Source organism: Medicago truncatula, chromosome 7 (assembly GCF_003473485.1).
Source record: "Medicago truncatula cultivar Jemalong A17 chromosome 7, MtrunA17r5.0-ANR, whole genome shotgun sequence".
Classification (NCBI taxonomy): Eukaryota; Viridiplantae; Streptophyta; class Magnoliopsida; order Fabales; family Fabaceae; genus Medicago; species Medicago truncatula.
The window spans coordinates 48,535,108-48,554,650 of record NC_053048.1 but is presented as its reverse complement, the minus strand read 5'-3'; the positions used below and the strand labels follow the sequence as shown (position 1 = coordinate 48,554,650).

Genomic DNA, 19,543 nt, shown 5'->3' with positions numbered 1-19,543 from the left:
TGGAAGTTGGAACCCAATTTTCTCCATACGATTTATTTAAAGAGTATGAGTTTCTTAGCAGTTGGATCAATAAATTATAAGTAAAATGTTCTTGTATAGATACACACAATTGTGTAGAGGAGGGAGCTAGGGTTGATTTAGGGGGTTCTAAAAAAATTAATTGTATTAAAGAAGAAGACTTTTTGGCTATTCAAACTTGTTAACTAAATAGTACATGAAAAATATGTTGACTTGCATTCCAAATTAATTCAATATTTTCATTTTGCAATTCAAAAAACATATTAGATTTTAAAAAAGCTAGCAGGGACTCGAGCCTCTGAAGAGGTAAGAATACCTCCACCCCCAAATATACAAATGTTATGACAGGGAAACAATGTACGCAAAGCCCTGTGAACTTCAAGGTGGAAGTGGAACATGGGACTGTGATCGATGCTTAATTTTCCTTAAAGTTTGTATTGCTATTATAGGCAAGTAATTAAATAAAATTATACTTCAAGTTAATTTTATTTTTTTATAAATAGACTTGATAGCTAAATACGTAAATAATTGATCCAAATGATAAACAAAGCCAACGTAAATATACGGGCAATGTTGATCTATTTTTTCTTATTCGTATTTTTTGTCCACAATAATGGTTCAATTATTAGTTTACAACCAAAGAGGTGTAACAATAGTTCAGCAATGGGGTGCAATATATTCGTAAGGAGACATAAGGTAAGGGCTTTAGTGGTCTCCTACTTTGACCAACCCTAGCATCGACGAACTTGAATAAAAAATTTTAAGAGAGTTATTTGAATGATCTTAGTTAAATTGCATTGGATCTCACTTGTTATTTTTATAAGTTGTAGAATATAATATATTTTAATGATTATTATCCACATAATTTTTTCACAATTCAAAAGATCCAAATTCAACATCCACCGTTAAAATGGATGAAGGTCGAAGTGGAGCACATTAATATATATAGTAACACTATCATATATTATATTCTGACATGACCCACAACGACCTTCATCTTGAGAATAATAAAATCAACAATGATTTAAATAGTGTTGTGACCAAGATAAACAACTATTTTGTAACCAAAAAAAAAGAAGATAAACAACTATTTTTTTGTCAAATAGTCTAGTAGTTAAGAATTCACTTTAGGGATGTTTGAAGTTCGAACTCTGATCACCGGATATATTATGCAGCTAGGTTCACGGGGACAAACAACTATTTCTATCTATTTATGTCCCAAAGTAACATGTTATAGTTGTGTTTTTCGTTAATTATTTCATTTTTCTGTTTGCGTAAAATAAGTTAAATTGATCAGTAGGAAAGGAGCAGTAATATATATCTATATGGACGTCCAAAAGTCAGCTATGCCTATATATAGTTTTCTGCAATTAAATACTATTTTATAAATTAAAAAGTAATTAATGTTGTAAGAACATTTTATAAATAAAAAAAGTACAATTAAATAACATGAAAAAGAAAACAAATTAAAATAAAAATAATTGTAAGAAAACTAGAAAGTGATAGAGAGAGTAGGGTATAGCTAAAGAAAGAGACAATCAACTTATTAGAAATTTTAGAGTGATGAAAAGAGAGGAGATGGATGCAGTCTTTGTGTAATGGATCTCGTGGTCTGACTGAACTTTTGTCAACGGTTTTATTCTGTTAAAAAAATTGGACTTCAAAATGAATAGAATAGAATCAGTCTTCTACGGTTTTAGAAACCTCAAAGTGGTTTTTTCAAAACTTGCAACTTTTTCCCTGCCCCACTTTTCCTTCTACCCTTTACTATAAATACACGTCAAATTCAACATAACGTTAACATTCATTAACCAACCTTCTTTCTCAATTTCCAACTTTCTAAGCCCCATTTTGAACCATTCATATATTTCTCAACCTAAGGTAAGGTAGTTAGTTAACTTGGAAAAATCTTAATTCATATAGCATATTAACATTCTTTATACATACATGCACTAAGTTAAAGTAGAATTGCATAACTTTCTTCTTATAGTCAAAGTTAGGGTCCAACTAAGGAGATTGATCCATATATAAACACATGTTCATGTTATATTCATTCAATTTGAAACTCTTAACATTATTACATGTCACAAAATTTCACATATAGTTTATTTTTTCTTCACATTCTTGCAAGATTACCTATGGTATTTACTACTTTTGATATAATTTACTTTCACAGTTTACTCATGTCTCCTGCAATGGCAATGAATGATGAAAGGAGTGAGGATTGTCATGCAATAGAAAGTGAATATCATAAAGGAGTGAAGCATTTGTATGAGAAAGGTTATCTTCACAAGGTACCAAAGAAGTATATGTTTCCAGCTTCAGAAAGACCCACAAAGAGTATGGATGATGATTCAAATGTTGCTAAAGAAAATCTTCAGCTACCCATAATTGATTTCACTGATCTTATTGGTCCAAATAGGCTACAAGCTCTTGAGTCTCTAGCCAATGCTTGTGAACAATATGGATTTTTCCAGGTAGGAAATTGGTAAACAACTGTCACAAATAATGTTTAAACTATAATGTCTGAGGTGTCAATGAAAATGATAGCATATTATATTATATCTCTCATTGTCTTTTCTATTAACAGGACTTTGATGTCTTCAACTGAAATTCAACTTTTTCTTACCCTAACAAGAATCAAATACTATATCCCTTGTGGATTTGGATTGTGTGTTGTCGCAATTTCATACATCGGCATTAGTCCGAACAAGATTTAATGATCCAAATTTTAATATAGATTTTGATTCCAAAGGTCGTTATTGTAGCAATGAGATTGTGACTGCACACAAACCTAAATCCATCACTTGTCTTTATGTTGTCCAATGTGGATCTTGGTTCTTAGAAAAATTTCATTTTGAGGCAAAGATGAGAAATAAAATAATACAAATTCGTATTTAATTATGTGACTAATAATTCAATTTTTTTTTTCTTTCTAATTTATTAGTCTAACAATAAATTGAATAGATGGGACATAATTTATTTTTTTTAAAATAAAAAAATATAGCATATGATGCCTAATGCATGTTGAGCTATTTTATCTTTAATCTACGTGAGATTTTGTTTTTGCAATAAGCTATACAAAAAAAAAAAAACATATTTTCAATATGATCTAAATTGGATGTTATTGTCTTGGGACTTGGATTGATGCAGCTAGTAAATCACAACATATCAGATGATATAACGAGGAGCAGCATAGATGTTGCAGGAAGGTTCTTCGATCTTCCATTGGAGGAGAGAGCTAAGTATATGACAACTGATATGAGAGCAGCTGTTAGATATGGGACCAGTTTCAGTCAAACAAAAGACTCCGTGTTCTGTTGGAGAGATTTCTTGAAACTCATTTGTAATCCTTTGCCTGATTTCGTCCCTCATTGGCCTGCCTCTCCATTGGACTTTCAGTAAGTGTTGTGATTACAACTGAGCCTTAATATTTTTTGTTCGAGCAAGATTAATGCATTTCATTCATAATCAAGGGTACAAAGTAGATGGTACATTATAAAAAATATGGGGGTTGAGATTGGATAAGGACGCTCTAGCAATACTATGAGCAACCTTATTTGCCTACCTCTAAACATACGACACTACAAAGTCGGATTTATCTAACAATAGATTCCTATATTGTTTTATCTAACTCAGCTCACCTTAATTCATATTATTATTTTATTGATTTGGAACATATCTATTAATTAATCAAAGCAAATTCATCAATGGGTCCCATTGGGGTTGTCTTATAGTAGACAAACTTTTGTTATGATAAATTCATGACAAGATTAAAAATGACAAAAAATATTAAAATAGTAACAGATAAATAGACAAATTGATCCTCAAAATTCCATAGATTGATCAAAATAGTTCAATATTTTTGCAAATTGACATATATTTTCCTAAAATTGTAAATCATCATTTAAAATTGTTACTTTATTAATTTTAAACGTTAAAGGGTGTGTAGTTCATTAACTAGACATGTCATGCTATAAGTTGATGTCATCATATTAGTGTTAATTTATTAGAGACTTGTTTATCTATGAAACTTAGGTCATGTTTAAGACAAATTTTTGGGTAAATACAATTGCTCGTGGACTAATTTATATACAAATTAGTTATTGTATGATGGTGTGGATGTGAGAATCAAATAAAAAAATTATATATTCAATTAATGTGTCACGCCATAGTCTTTTTTTAGGCAAGTGTCACGTTATAGTCGCTACCTAATTCTTTACAATTTTAATGATGTATTTGTCAATTCATAAAGAATGCCAAAATTACTTTTAATTGATGTCTACAATTTTAAAGACTAATTTATCTATGCACTCTTTTAGATTTTCACTAATTACAAACTTATCATGTGAGTGCATCTTTTTAACTTTGTTACTATTATTTTAAACAGGGAAGTGGTGGCCAGCTATGCAGAAAAAACCAAACATTTGTTCTTGACAATAATGGAAGCCATCCTAGAAAGTTTAGGAATTATGGAAGAGGAGGCCAAAGAAAATGACAACAATAATAATAATAATAATATTATGAAAGAATTGGACAATGGGAGCCAGATGTTGGTAACCAATTTTTACCCACCATGCCCTGAACCAGACCTAACACTTGGAATGCACCCTCACTCTGATTATGGCTTCCTCACACTTCTCCTCCAAGATGAAGTGGAGGGTTTGCAAATCCAATATCAAGACAAATGGCTCACTGTTCAACCTATTCCCAATGCTTTCGTTGTCAATATTGGTGATCATTTAGAGGTAATATATACTATTTATTTTAAAAATATTTCAATAAATATCTAAGAATTGAATCATTCGAGTGGCTCTATAAAAGAATTTTACACTGTTAGTAACTTTTAAACTTTTTTTTTTTTTTTTTTTTTTTGTGATGGTCGTTATTTATCAGATATTTAGCAACGGAAAATACAAGAGTGTATTACATAGGGTTCTGGTGAATAAAGCTAAGAGCAGAGTATCAGTGGCTTCTCTGCATAGCCTTCCTTTTGACTGCACTGTGAGACCGTCACCAAAACTCATTGATGAAGAGAATCCAAAGCGTTACATGGACACAGATTTTGCTAGCTTTCTTGCGTATGTGTCTACAAGAGAAACCAAGAAAAAGGATTTCCTAGAGTCCAGAAAATTACCATACACATAATTAGTACGTAAATTAATTAAGAGTTTAGATATTAGATATTGAAGTGATCAAGGGAGACAATGTATCATGCTCATGCTTCTTCAAGTGAAAAATTAGCTTTATTTGTAAGAACAACTAATTAGCTTCTTCAAGTCATACCTAGTTGAATTTTGCATATAAAAGATAACGGATGCTAGAACAACTAATTAACGGTTCCGGTAGAAACCAAAATAGGATTGCATGGCTCAAACCCAGCTCAAGAAATATCAAAATAAATGTGATGCTAATCTTAATCAAGTTGGTACATGGGGATTAGGAGTTGTGCTGCAACAATATGAACCTCACTGCATATAATATGCTCTGATTGTAAAACATTGGTTAGGGTTTTGAATGAAAGAAAAACATCCCTGTATCTTATCAAAGAAACATCATTTTAGGTATAAAAAATAAACAATGTCGTTTTAGGGAATGTTTGTTCCGACAAATATGTAAAAAAGAGAACAATGTTGCTCATAACTTGGCCTAATACGCTCTTGTAGAGGTCTCAACAGAGTTTGGATTGAGGAAAGTTCCTCGTACAGTTGTGAACTTTCTCCATATGGACTAGATCTAATAATAATCCAATTCTTTATGTCAATTTTAAAATTTTATTTTTACAAAATCCACAATTTTACAAAAATTATAACGACGAGGGTCTATTTTTATATCACCATTTTTTTGCAAAGGCCATGTATATGTTATAAAAACAGTCAATTCTAATTTCTATGATACGCAAGTTAGACAACTCTTACATCATGCATAAACTAGTTTCACTTTTAGATCAATAAATTTCACCATTAAAGTATTAACTCAATTTTCAAAGTGGATTTATCAACTCAATTTTCAAAGTATTAATAAAAAAACGTTATCAATGAAGGTTTGCTCAGTTAGTAAAGAGTTGATTCACTCGCAGTATTAACTCTCGCTGCCAATATAAAAATCTCGTTGATGAATGATCGATAAGTATCACCATAAACGCTTGTTGTACTATAAGATCTGCTTTGAAACTCAATTCACATAAATAAGCAGAGAATGAGTCAAACAAAGTCAACATCTCCCTATTACTTGCCTCGGAAATAAAGAGTAGTAAAAAAATTGAAACAACAAATAAAGAATACAAAAAAAAAATTGAAATGTGAAACAAGAGTAACGACTCCATCGTACTTTGAAAGTCCAAGTACAAACTTCAAAAACACCGGTATGAACTAGGAAGTGACATTTTAAGGCAACGATGCATGTCTTTCTAAAATGAAAATCCATGAAGTAACGACATGTACCTTTGTCTTTGACCTTGAAGAGATTGGTACGTACATGCCAAATTGACTTGACTAAGTAATTTAATCATAACCACATGATACACCATTTCAAAAAAAAAAAAAAATACCACATGCAGATCTTTTGCTAGACCAGTTGACTTTAACTTATTCTACATATTATATTAATAAAAAACTATAATATCAAAGTCATCATGTTAGTATTTCAGATTATTTATAAAAAAATAAAATAAAATTGTTAATGCTTTAGATAGTTCATACAACGTACTATTACGTAAAATTATAATACTAATTTCTGATGTGGCATGGCATGTTCTCGTACTCAAAATATTTTATTGCAATTGACTTAATCATTTGGAAGTATTGGTACTTTGTTATGGTCTGTAATACCTACCAATAATTCAATCCTATTTGTTTAAGATGGGTCAAATATTTCCACGCCATGCTTAGCTGGCACAAAGATGCAAATTAAGTGAGGGATCAAGGAGTACTCTTCAGAGAATAATTTAGATGATAAAGTTGACTTAACTGGTTTTTATTTTTTATGAAAATAACAATGTTAATTGTTGAGAGGTCAAATTACACCGATAAAAATATCAAAATTGCTAGGTCAGAAACTATAAGAAATGTTTGAATTTCAATTTCTCTGTCTATGTATGTTTTTAATGTATTGTCATTTCGTCCGTACATTCCTCTTCATTCATGCAATAGTCGAAAGAAGAAAAAAAATACAATTGCATATTTTAAGTGATAGTTAATAAATAAATACTTTATTTTTTCTAAGAAAAGGTAAATGTATTAAAATAAGAACGACTTTTTTTACTAGAAAATAAGAGTAAAATTAGAAATGGACTAATTATGAAATTAGTTTATGATTATTACAATAAATTAAATTGGAGAGAGTCCATGTTTAGTCGTATTTTTTTTTAAGGAAACGTGCTTATAGCATTTCACTCATCATAATAGTTTCAATACAATTGGGTATATCATAATAAACAGCGGGACTAGCTAAAGATGTGGCCTCTCGTGCAAGAGCATGAACAACCGCTTTGGCTTGCCGCCTAACAAACTCCACCCTAGAGTTAGAAAATAAATTACGAAACAAAGAACGACAGGAAGAAATAATAGAACCAAATTCAGACAGGTTGTTCCGTGTAGAAAGGAAGACATCAACTGTTACTTTAGAATCTGTTGCAAAGTCCACATTATCCAGCTGCATATCACTCAACCATTGCAAAGCAGAGTGCAACCCTAAAGCTTCTCCAACATCCACAGAAACAATACAAGGAGATGTAATAGTCTTAGCCAGTACAAAACTACCTTCCGAGTCGCGAATACAAATGTCAATATCTGTGCGATTATGGTGAGAAGAAAACGACGCGTCGATATTACATTTATATCTACCTGATGTAGGGGCTGCCACAATATTTTGGTGTGTTGGTGTGAGGAGGAGGCCCTCATATGCGCAGCCATTACATGCTGAGGAGGCGAAGTGGATGCAAGGGCATCTGGAGCATTCGCCTATTGCCAATCTGTAATCATGTTCCTGGCACGCTCTACAACCACATCACTTGTTTTTGTAACATCGTCCCAAACTCTAAGATTGCAGTGTTTCCATAAGCTCCACATGACAGTTGCCAGACGTTGCGATAACTCAGCAGACAAATTCTCCAAAAGAGAGAAAATAGCGTATGTAGCTGAAGTAGTATGAGTGAAGGCGTGTTGCACCGAGCTCCAAAGGTCGGTCCTATTCCACACCTGTAAAGCAAAAGGACAATCGAAAAAAACATGCAAACGATCCTCATGAGTAGAGTCACAGCTAGAACAGTTAGTGGGACAAACGACACCTTTATCCAACAGACGGACACGAGTAGGTAAACATCCTCGACACATACGCCAAATTAAACTCTTAACCTTCGGTGGAACTTTAAGGTTCCAAATACCAGACCAATACCCCGGACACCATAAATAGGAAGAATCAATTAATTGTGTTACACACAACTTGTAAGCACTACGTACAGAGTAGCGTCTGTGCCTTTCTGCTTTCCAAATAATTCTGTCTTCCTCAACCTGAGAAATAAGTGGCGTATGAAGTATTTTATCTGCAATATCCACGTTGAATACCTGTCTAACCACCTGCTCGTTCCAGCTTTTATGATGTAAATTCATCAAACTATTAAGGGTAAATACCTCTTTTTGTCCCTGTAATATTAGCGAATTCCGGTTTTAGTCCCTGTAAATAAAAAGATTTAGATTTTGTCCCTGTAATTTCAGATTCTTCCACTTTTGGTCCCTCCTTTCATCACGTCAGCAAAATCTGCATCAATTACGTCCTTGTAATTTCAGATTCCTCCCACTTTTGGTCCCTGTAATTTCAGATTCCTCCACTTTTGATCCCTCATTTTACGTGCCATGTATGCAGATTCTGCTAACGTGGTGGAATGAGGGATCAAATGTGGAAGAATCTGAAATTACAGGGACAAAATCTAAATATTTTTTTTTATATGGACTAAAACCGAAATTCGCTAATATTACAGGGATGAAAAGAGGTATTTACCCAACTATTAATAGTAAAATTATGAACAAAGTGAGCACCTGGGATATCACTACTAATGAACTCCCCATTAGACAGCCAAGGTTCGTTGAGAATGGGAATGGAAGCACCTGAACCTATGCTCCGTGCTCCCCCACGCACTATAAATCTTGTGCGCATGATACTGCGCCAGACATAGCTCAGGTTATGTCCAACAGTAGCCGTGAGGTAGGAACTAGACGGGAAATATCGAGCTTTGAAAATTCGAGCAACAAGAGAATCCGGTTCGGTAATAAATTTCCATCCCTGTTTCCCCAACATAGCTAAATTAAAAGTAGAGAGGTCCTTGAAACCCATACCTCCATGAATTTTTTATGCCGACAGCTTCTCCCAATTCATCCAATGTATCCCTCGTTGCGTCGTTTTGCCATGTCCCCATCAAAAAGAGTTCATCATCTTTTCGATGGAGTCAACCAAAGTACTAGGTAGCTGAAAAATACTCATTACATAAGTGGGGATAGATTGCAAAACAGATTTGATCATTACCTCGCGACCCGCTTTCGAAAGACACTTACCACTCCAGTAATTAATTTTCTGCCAAACGCGATCCTTAATATATGCAAACGTAGCTTTGCGGTCTCGGCCTATCATAGAAGGTAGGCCCAGATATTTACCTGTACCCAAAACAATTTGAACACCAAGAATGTCAGTGATAGTAATTTTAAGTTCGCTAGGGGCATTGCGGCTGCAATAGATCTCTGATTTTGGCAAGCTGATCGCTTGACCCGAGGCTAACTCGTAAGTGGGTAATATATTTTTCATTACATGTGCATGCTCCTCAGTAGCTTTAAAAAATAGAAAACAGTCATCAGCGAACAAAAGATGGGAAACAGTAGGTGCTTGGCGACAAACCTTTGTTCCCGTAAGAACACCTCTCCTCTCGGCATCTCTGATAAGCGCTGATAAGCCCTCTGCACAAATAATAAACAAATAGGGGGCAAAGAGGATCCCCTTGTCGGAGACCACGCCCTGGGATAATAGGGTCAACCTGCTCACCATTAACAAGTGCAGTGTAAACAACTGACTCTACACACATACGCATCCACTGAATCCAACAGTGATAAAAATCCATTTTATTTAAGACAACCATTAAATAATTCCAATTCATACGATCATAGGCTTTGCTAATGTCAAGTTTTAAAGCAACATACCTATCCTCCCCGGGCGTCTTGGCTTTCATGAAATGGAGAACTTCAATTGCTACCATATCATTATCTAGAATGGAGCGACCGGGAACAAACGCAGACTGGTTATCAGAGATACACTGGGACAAAACATTCTTCAACCTGTTTGCTAACACTTTAGATATAATTTTATATAACACATTGCATAGTGCTATTGGCCGCCAATCTTTCATACTAACCTGCGTGGAACCTTTAGGAATAAGTGCAATGTTAGTAATATTTAAATCAGGTGGAAATTGTCCTGCATCTGACCAACCACAACATTCCTTGAAGATGTCATCGCTGCATAAATTCCAAAATTGTTGGTAAAAACCCGGACTATATCCATCAGGGCCGGAGCATTTATCCGGGTGTATAGAGAAAATAGCAACACGAAACTCGGCCTTAGTAAATGGTGCCGTAAGTAGATCATTATCATGAACAGAGATAGACGGATTAATAACATCTATGACAGAAGAAAAATCACTATTCTGTTGTTGAAAAATATTTACAAAATAATTTCGTGTTACTTCTTGCAAGCCATGTTCACCAGTGACTTTATTACCAACATCATCATCAAGAGAGGTTATGCGGACAATCGAGGGTGGAAAAACGATGTATTTACCTTCCATACACACAATCGTTTGAAAATTGAAAGTCCAATTTGATTGTTCAGCCACTTTTGAATTATTCACCTTTTTTCTTTTTGAATTACCGGTCAAAAAAAAATCTTCACCTAACACGCTGTGATGATAGATTGAAAAAAAAAAACAGTTTTCTTGAAGATGACCAAAATAAGCGTTGAACTTTTACCATGGAAGGGTTGTTTTCTGCACCCCAAATTTTTTTTATTCCACATTGAACATTTTTTTTCTTTTATAAAGGATTCCACATTTTTTTCCCAATTTAAACTTTGTTCTGATTAACATATTTTTTTTGTATAATAACACAAACATACGGAAAATAATATCATGTTAATTAATATGTTATGAAGGGAGTCACTGATCCAATTGTATTAATTTCACACACTAAATAAAATAATAAGAGTACACTCTATATTTATCTTTTGAAGTCATTCTCTTTAGGTTGATTTCATATTTTTGAATAACATAAAAAAAAGTTTCTCTGATAAGTTATTAATATTGTCACAAGTACATATATTTGAAGGGTATTTGTACGTACCTTTGTTTAATATTCACGGTATCAAACTATATCCTTCAATTATAATTTATCAACGAAAAAATAGTCGCAAAGGATGTGTTTGATATATTAAAACAACATAACACAAGGACATTTTTATGGTACATAATTTTTGTTTTATATGATTTTTGGCAGACAAAAAACTGCTCCCTTGGTCCCAAATCAAACATCATACGATTAGTATTATTATTACATCATGTATTTCATTTTTTTAGCAGATAAAACTCAATCCAAAAGGACACCCTCTTAAATTTTCATTATATTTTGTTGCATAAGATATTTGTTTTTTTTACTACCGCTCCACAATTTTTATTCTCTCAACCGCAGTCACTTATTCACAAACACTTTTTTTTTCTTTTTGATCTATATGAGAGGGTTGGTAGGGATGGTTTGTGGTCAAATTGACCCAGAATTACTTTCCCAAATTGTTTTTACTTTTTCTGATAGTTAAATACATAATTTCCATATCTATTTAGTTTTTCTTTTGCATTTGTTTGTGTGATTTAGTGCAACATTGTTTGTTTTTATTTCTCATCTCAGTACAATTTTTTATTATTTTCCGTCTTGATATAATGTTCATTTGATTTAGATTCAAAGTTTATTTTGATATGACCCGATCCAGTGGCGGAGTTAGAAAAAATATCGGGGGTGGGCCAACAAAATATACTCTAATATATAAAATATAAATTTTTCAGTTGAAATAAACGCTAAGCACAAAGTTTAATCAAAAAAGTAAACTACATACCTTAGGAAATTAAAATAAGTCGTTACGCGATCCAACTAACTTGAAATCATCAATAACTGACTCAGAACTAATACTTGCACTAATTTCCCTTTCGATATAAACTGTCATGGTATCATTTAGAAACCCACTTCCCATCTTGTTTCTCAACCTAGTCTTGATAATCTTCATTGCTGAAAAAGATCTCTCAGTTGTGGCTGTAGAAACTGGAAGGGTCATGATAAGGCGGAGTAGTCTATCAATCAAGAAGTAAATTTTATTCCTCTCAGTTGCAACCAAACACGAGCATAATTCTTGAATAGTTGATAAATTCTTCAAACATGGTTCTTTGCGGGCATCAACAATGAATTGCTCGAGTTGATAACACAAGTGAATCTTCTCTTGATCATTGAAATCCATGGGATAGTATTTATCAACAAGAGTGCAAATAGTATCAACATCAAAAGCTTTATATCTATCCTTAGGAGTCAAAGCACAACTTAGAGTTAACAAATCCATTGCCTCCTCACTAAATCTACTATTCAACACTTGTAATTGTTTATCAATGGTAGTAAAAAATATTTCAACTCTAAAATAGTGCTCTATTGTTACCTAGTTCTCTTCGAGACGAGAGCGTCCAAATCTTGTTGTTGAATGCAAATCATCGAGATCAGGAATCTCAATAGCATGTCTTACACAAAAATATCTCACATTAGCAAGTAATTTATCCCAACCATCTTCTCTCAATTGTTGAATAAGAGTTTTTGTGTTACGAACCAGAAACATAGCATTAACTACATCTTGAGCTTGTAGTTGCAAGGCTTGACAAAGCACATCTGTTATCCCCATAATTTCTTTCATCAAATGCAAGATAAATATAAAATCAAATGACTTCAAGTAATTGTAAGCACTGTCAGCATTCCCACTTGTAGAATAATTTGTTGCTTCCTTTGCAATTTTTTTTAAAACAAAACAAGTTGCTTCATACATGCGGATCAAGCTACAAATAGAACTGAAATGTGATCCCCATCGAGTATCTGTTTCCCGTTTCACAGTACCAATTTGGTTTGCACCTTTACCAGGTACAATCTCTTCAATTTCCAACAAATATTCATTTTCTTTTAGTTGGGCAGCTTGTAACTCATCATGTCTCTTAGGAGAAGAACAAACAGCATTGACAATAAAAGTCAGTTTCTCAAAGAATTTATGAATTGGTTTGACTTCTCTTGATGCAGTAACCAAGGCAAGTTGTAATCTATGAGCAAAACAATGGATGTAGTATGCATAAGGACAATCCTTCATAAACAATGCTTGTAAACCGTTCCATTCTCCTCTCATATTGCTTGCACCATCATACCCTTGACCACGAAGGTTAGAAACATCAAGGTTATGTCGAGAAAGTATATCACACACTGCTTCCTTAAGACTTAAAGATGTAGTGCTGGTAACACATCTCATATCAAAAAATCGCTCTTGTATTAAACCATCTTTATCAACAAATCTTAACACAAGAGCCATTTGTTCCTTTTGTGACTCATCGCGAGCTTCATCTACAATGATACAAAACTTGGAATCACCAATTTCCTCACGGATATGTTTTTTCACTCTACTAGAAAGAATTGCCAAGAGCTCTTTTTGAACTTGATGGCAAGTATATTTTCCATTCTTTGGAGCATTATTCAACACAACTTGTGCAACTTCATCATTATAAGAGGCCAAAAGTTTTAGCAACTCAAGAAAATTACCTTGGTTTTTTGATATAACCTTTTCGTCGTGACCCCTAAAAGCACAAGCTTGAAGTGTTAACCAACGAACAACATCAATTGAAGCCTTGAGACGTAGTCGGTTATTCATAATTTGACTTGAGCTTTGTTTTTGAAATCCATGTCTAATGTGTGCCCTTTGATTCAACAAGTCATTACAAGCTTTCACTGCATTGTTGTGATGTGAGCAAGGATCCTTCCCAATGTGCTTAAGAAAAGCACAATTCTTTCCATCTCTAACTCTCTTCCAACCTCTAAAACCTGTAATAACGAAGACATCAAATTCAGAACGTCCATTTGGTCCTTTGTTAAAAAGATAGCATGGTAAGCAAAATGCGGCATCCTTTGAAGGTGAATATTCTAGCCATGAATGAAATAAGCTAAACCAAGTGTCTTTAAACCGTCTTGGATGATCTCCTGTACCAGACAAAGGATATTCTTCTAAATGGATTTGATATGGACCCCAATTCAGATAAGCTCTTCGTATTTCATCCACATGATTTGCTGGAAATGTCCATATTGGGGAACGCTTTCCAGGATCACGTTCTAAAGAATTCAAAAAATCACCCGCGTTATGCAATTCTTCAATTCTTTGAACATCAACAGGTTGAGTCATATGAGTTATGTCTTCTTCAATTCTTGGAACTTTAATAGGTTGAGATGGAGGAGTCATTCCTTGTTCATCTCTTTCACTCTCACAAGCTCTCTTCTTATAAAAATGATCAAGTGTTACACTCTTCTTCTTAACTTTTCTGTTTTCAAAAAAATAAATAATTCAATAAGTCAAATAATTCCATAAGTCCATAATTCTATAAGTCAAAATCACTTATGCTTCAAAAGTTTAATTGAAAACAATTAGAACATATTCATTGCAAATAACACATTGGCACATTGCTACTGCCATAGAAAAACATTCATTTATGAACAAAATGTGAACAAAATGTTGCTACTACCATAGAAAAACATTGCTACTGCCATAGAAAAACATTGCTACTACCAATAATATGAACAAAATGTGGGTGGGCCGTGATAACATTGCTACTGCCAATCTGCCATAACAAGAGAAGAGAATCACATAACAAATGCAAGGTTGCTCAAGATGTGCATAACAACAAAAATATGAAAACATTGCAGTTTCAAAATTCAATTATCAAATACCAACAATCAACAAACAAGAACAACAAATAAGAAAATTAATTAACATTCAAACTTAGTAATAATAGCAATCATCAATCAAAAATTATCAAACAACAACCAATCTTAGTAGCAAACAACAACAAACAAACACCTTTAAATTCTAAAATCAAAAAGAAAATCAACAATAGTCAACAAATTACCTTTCCATTTGGATAGGAAAAACAGAGTGAAAAGAAAAAGGGTTTTTGTTTGATCTTTTTTGAATGAGAGAGAAGGGAGTGCCGGCGGTCGGAAGGGGAAGAAGTGCGGCGGTCGCGCGGCGGAAGGGGAAGAAGTGTGGCGGTCGCGCTTCAAAGAATGAGAAGAAGTGTGTGCTGTAACAGAGGAAGTGGAAGGGGAAAAGTCTGAAGTGAGAATGCTGTGGGTCACTTGGAAAAACAAAATAAGCTGAGGGTATTTTCATAATTTCCCAATATTTGGGGGTGGGCCATGGCCCACCTCAGCCCATACAAGCCTCCGCCACTGACCCGATCAATGAATTTGCAGACGTTTACGTTATAAATTAAGATATATGAGTATTTCAGACATTTGGATATAATTATATTTTAAGGCTTGTGTATTTTGCTATTTTATGTTATTGATACGTATGATTCGACTTTGTTCGTAAATTAATTTTTGGCTTAAATATGTAAATGGTCCCTGTAAGTTCGTGCATTTTTGGTTTTGGTCCCTGTAAGTTTTTTTGTTCTAAAACAAACCCTGTATTTTGATAACCTTTTGAAAAAGGTCCTTGCCGTCAGCTTCCGTCAATAAAAACGCTTTGGTGGCTAACGGAGGCCTACGTGGCAGGTTATGAGTTGGCAAACGTTGATGAGTTGGCATGAGAGGGACTAAAACCAAAAACGAAAATTGACATAGGGATGAAATTAAAAAAAGTAAACATCAAATTTTGAATTTTAAAAATCAAACTTTCCATCTTCTTCCTCTCACTATTCTTTGTTTCTTCTTCCTCTGAAATTTTTCTCAATCTCCCGTTAACTTGCGCCCTTGAAGGAAAAACCCATTTCCTTCAACAAGATAAAATATGATCAGATTTTAAAACTTATAAAGCTTCTCCATGCTGCAACAAAGTATAGTTATAAACATCCTAAAAAGTATCGTCACTTTTAAACTGTGTCATGTTATTAAAACCTTGATTATAACATTGCAAACAAGCCTTTTGATTCCTGTTAAGCTACTGAACTATTACAGTATACAAAGCTACAAAGCATGTACACAACAAAGGCTAGGAACGCTTAATAAAGCAACCAAATTTACAAATGCCTATGTTTAAAAAAGTCATATATTAGATACAGTGCTTAGCATCAACTTCTGCATAACGTACAAATGTTTATGTTTAAAAAAGTCATATACTAGACACAATGCTTAGTTCCAACTTCTGCATAATTCTAGCCTTTTGTCCATATGCATTAGCCATGATAGATATCTCATGAATTGTGGCCAATTCATTCCCATGAAAGTGACTTCCAATTCATGTCAATTCAATCCAGAATTCCAATTAATTTAATTGCAATCCATGCTAATTTATCAAATTCACATTCCAATTTATACATTCCAATTCTGGGTTTTTTATTTTCTGGTTATGGTGTTGGAATGTGAACTTTTTTATTTTCTCTCTCAATCACACCATAAACCCATAAACTTAGTCAACAAAATCTAAAAAATCAACCAACAATTTCTATATGAAACACCAACAATTTTTCCCTAACAAGAAAGAAAAATCTGAACTATTTCTTTGACCCTCACTCACTTAACAGTAGTGAACAAAAAAAATGTTGAGAGGGTGATGGGAAAACCGCGAAAGGAGAAACCTTTATGGTGTTTTGGAATTTAGAACGTGGTTCATATGAAAAAGAATAAATTTGTATTAACCTTAAACCATTGTGTACAAGAACAAGCAACTCATATTACTAAAGATGTTGTATCCAACCCATGTTAGAAGACATTGTTGAAGGATATGGATTTTGGTTTAAAGGCGCAAGGTATGGGAGAGATTAGGGAAAGTTTGAGAGGAAGAAGAAGACTGAAATTTGAGAGGAAGAAGAAGACTGAAAGTTTGATTTTTAATTTAAATTTTGATGTTTTCGTTATTTTAATTTCATCCCTGTGTCAATTTACGTTTTTGATTTTAGTCCCTGTGTTCTAACAACTTATCATCTCTTATTCCATCTCATCAACTTTGCCAACTCATGATCTGCCACGTGTGCTCCGTTAGCCAGCATTGCGTTTTTGTTGACGGAAGCTAACGACAATGACCTTTTCCAAAAGGTTATCAAAATACAGGGTTTCTTTTAGAACAAAAAAACTTACAGGGACGAAAACAAAAAATGCGCGAAATTACAGGGACCTTTTACATATTTAAGCCTTAATTTTTTTGTCGGCTTTGAGTTTATGTTGTAACAATGTGCTCTATTGATTTGAGTAAATAATATTCTTTATTTTTAAATTAGTTTTTTTTATCCATAGTCCTCAAAAAATGACATGTTTACATCCTTAGCAAGTTTTTCACTGTGCGGTTTTAGTACCTGCTAAATTTAAGTTTGTTTAATCATCCATAATATTTTATGTTTTTATTGGCTTTTTGCATGCCTTATAAAAAGTTCTTTCACAAAAAGTTAGAATTTTTTAACATATAATAAAAATAAATATAATTTTTTAAACTTTCAAAATTCAAGATAAAAATAATAAAATTTAGAATTAAAAATCATATTTAGAGTTTAATTTTTTAAAAAGTTCTAAATATGTCTTAAAAAATCATTAAGATTTTTAAAGTTAAAAATAATAAAACAAAATTTAGGGTTCGTTGATTTGCTACACAATCTCCGTCCGAAATTGTAACTCTTGTCAAAAATCCCCTCTAACTTTAATGAAACTTAGAAAAAAAAAATCTCTGAAATTGTCAAACGTTAGTAAATTACTCATCTCCGTTTATTTTGGCTGTTAAACTCTATGATGTAGCAGTTAACTGTACACGTGACACCTCCATGTGGACGGGACCTTATGTCACGTCACAAAGGGGTAAATGACTATTTTTATTTTTTGCTTTCTTCATCTTTTTCCTTCCACTTCATCATCATCATCTTCAACACGCCTTCATCGATATTCATAAAGAATGCATTTTTTTTAAGAAACAACAACTATCAACAACATCATCATCTCATTATTACACCTCCACCACCATCAACAAGAAGGTAGTAATGAGAAGAAAAAAAAAAAACAGATTAGTGATAAGTACAACACTATTACACCGAAAACATGAGTTAATCCTCCAAAAACTCATATCCAAAAGAGAAATGATATTTGTACAACCATTTTATAACAACTATTATGACAATTTTATCTCTCATACTCATCTTATATTTTTACTTTCTTTTTCTATTACTTTGATTTTTGTGCCAATACATATTTTTCCTTGTAAAAACATGGTTGTCTATTTGGTTGTCAAGCAAATAGATGTTCAAATAAAAATGACTATTTTTATTTTTTGCTTTCTTCATCTTTTTCCTTCCACTTCTTCATCATCTTCAACACACCTTCATCAATATTCATAAATAATGATTTTTTTTTAAGAAACAACAACTATCAACAACATCATCATCTCATTATTACACCTCCACCATCATCAACAACAAGGTAGTAATGAGAAAAAAAAAACAGATTAGTGATAAGTACAACACTATTACACCCAAAACATGAGTTAATCCTCCAAAAACTCATATCCAAAAGAGAAGTGATATTTGTACAACCATTTTATAACAACTATTATGACAACTTTATTACTCATACTCATCTTATATTTTTACTTTCTTTTTCTATTACTTTGATTTTTGTGCCAATACATATTTTTCCTTATAAAAATATGATTGTCTATTTGTTGTCAAACAAATATGTTCAAATAACACTGCTTTATCCAAAAACATCACAAAAGCCATAAAAAAAAAAAAACACAAAATTCCAACTTATTGATCTATTGTTGTTGTTGTTTGTTAGTAACTCAAATATAAAATCACAACACCAAATTTGGGTTTGAGAGGAGGGGAAAGAGGGACAAGAGGTAGGTGTTGACCATGTGGGTGAAGAAGGATTGTTTCTCCTTCTTCGTTTCGACAACTTAAGATAGGGAAAATTGGAACATTTGTGGTAGATTAAAAAAATGGAATGAAATTGTTGGTGTAGCATGTAGTATTTTCTCAAATTTTTAATTAGGTCACGTGATTTTATCAATTAATTATCTCAATATTTTTTATCGTTTGAAGCTGATTGTTGTTGACTTTTTGTTCTTGTTAGTGAATAAAAAAATTAAAATAGAAAGATGATGATGAAGACGAAGAAGAGGTGGAAGGAATGGTTGTTGTTATTCAATTTCATTTTCTAGATTTTTTATAAGTTTGTTTGAATTTTATGATGAAAGTATGAAGTTGATGACGAAGATGAAGAAGAGGTGGAAG

At 33.0% G+C, this 19,543-nt stretch overlaps 2 protein-coding genes across 3 annotated transcripts; one reads left to right on the top strand and one right to left on the bottom strand.

Moving 5' to 3' along the window:
• Positions 1-1,748: 1,748 nt before the first annotated feature.
• Positions 1,749-5,782, top strand: LOC11427170 (probable 2-oxoglutarate-dependent dioxygenase SLC1). Of its 2 annotated transcripts, none has more exons than XM_003625699.4 (5): positions 1,749-1,899; positions 2,195-2,495; positions 3,172-3,419; positions 4,409-4,766; positions 4,915-5,782. In XM_003625699.4, exons 2-5 carry the CDS (start codon positions 2,202-2,204, stop codon positions 5,164-5,166), a joined length of 1,152 nt encoding a protein of 383 aa, XP_003625747.2. In that variant the 5' UTR covers positions 1,749-1,899; positions 2,195-2,201; the 3' UTR covers positions 5,167-5,782. The 2 variants fall into 2 exon arrangements, with proteins under 2 accessions (XP_003625747.2, XP_024625650.1); XM_024769882.2 differs by having other exon boundaries at positions 1,757-1,904.
• A 6,965-nt stretch (positions 5,783-12,747) lies between these two features.
• LOC112416728 (zinc finger MYM-type protein 1-like) lies at positions 12,748-15,243 on the bottom strand. Its single transcript, XM_024771080.1, has 3 exons — positions 15,236-15,243; positions 14,322-14,650; positions 12,748-14,159 (listed from the first exon to the last, which is right to left on the bottom strand). The coding sequence occupies exons 1-3, from the start codon at positions 15,241-15,243 to the stop codon at positions 12,748-12,750; spliced, it is 1,749 nt and encodes a 582-aa protein (XP_024626848.1).
• Between the last annotated feature and the right edge of the window lie 4,300 nt (positions 15,244-19,543).

Excerpts from the sequence above, each read along its gene's own strand:
- LOC11427170 (XM_003625699.4), top strand. The coding sequence starts at position 2,202 with ATGTCTCCTGCAATGGCAATGAATGATGAAAGGAGTGAGGATTGTCAT. Across the intron at positions 3,420-4,408 it reads GCCTCTCCATTGGACTTTCA|GGAAGTGGTGGCCAGCTATG; the intron begins GTAAGTGTTGTG and ends TATTTTAAACAG. Across the intron at positions 4,767-4,914 it reads ATATTGGTGATCATTTAGAG|ATATTTAGCAACGGAAAATA; the intron begins GTAATATATACT and ends GTTATTTATCAG.
- LOC112416728 (XM_024771080.1), bottom strand. Across the intron at positions 14,160-14,321 it reads AGAAGAATATCCTTTGTCTG|GTTTTAGAGGTTGGAAGAGA; the intron begins GTACAGGAGATC and ends TCGTTATTACAG.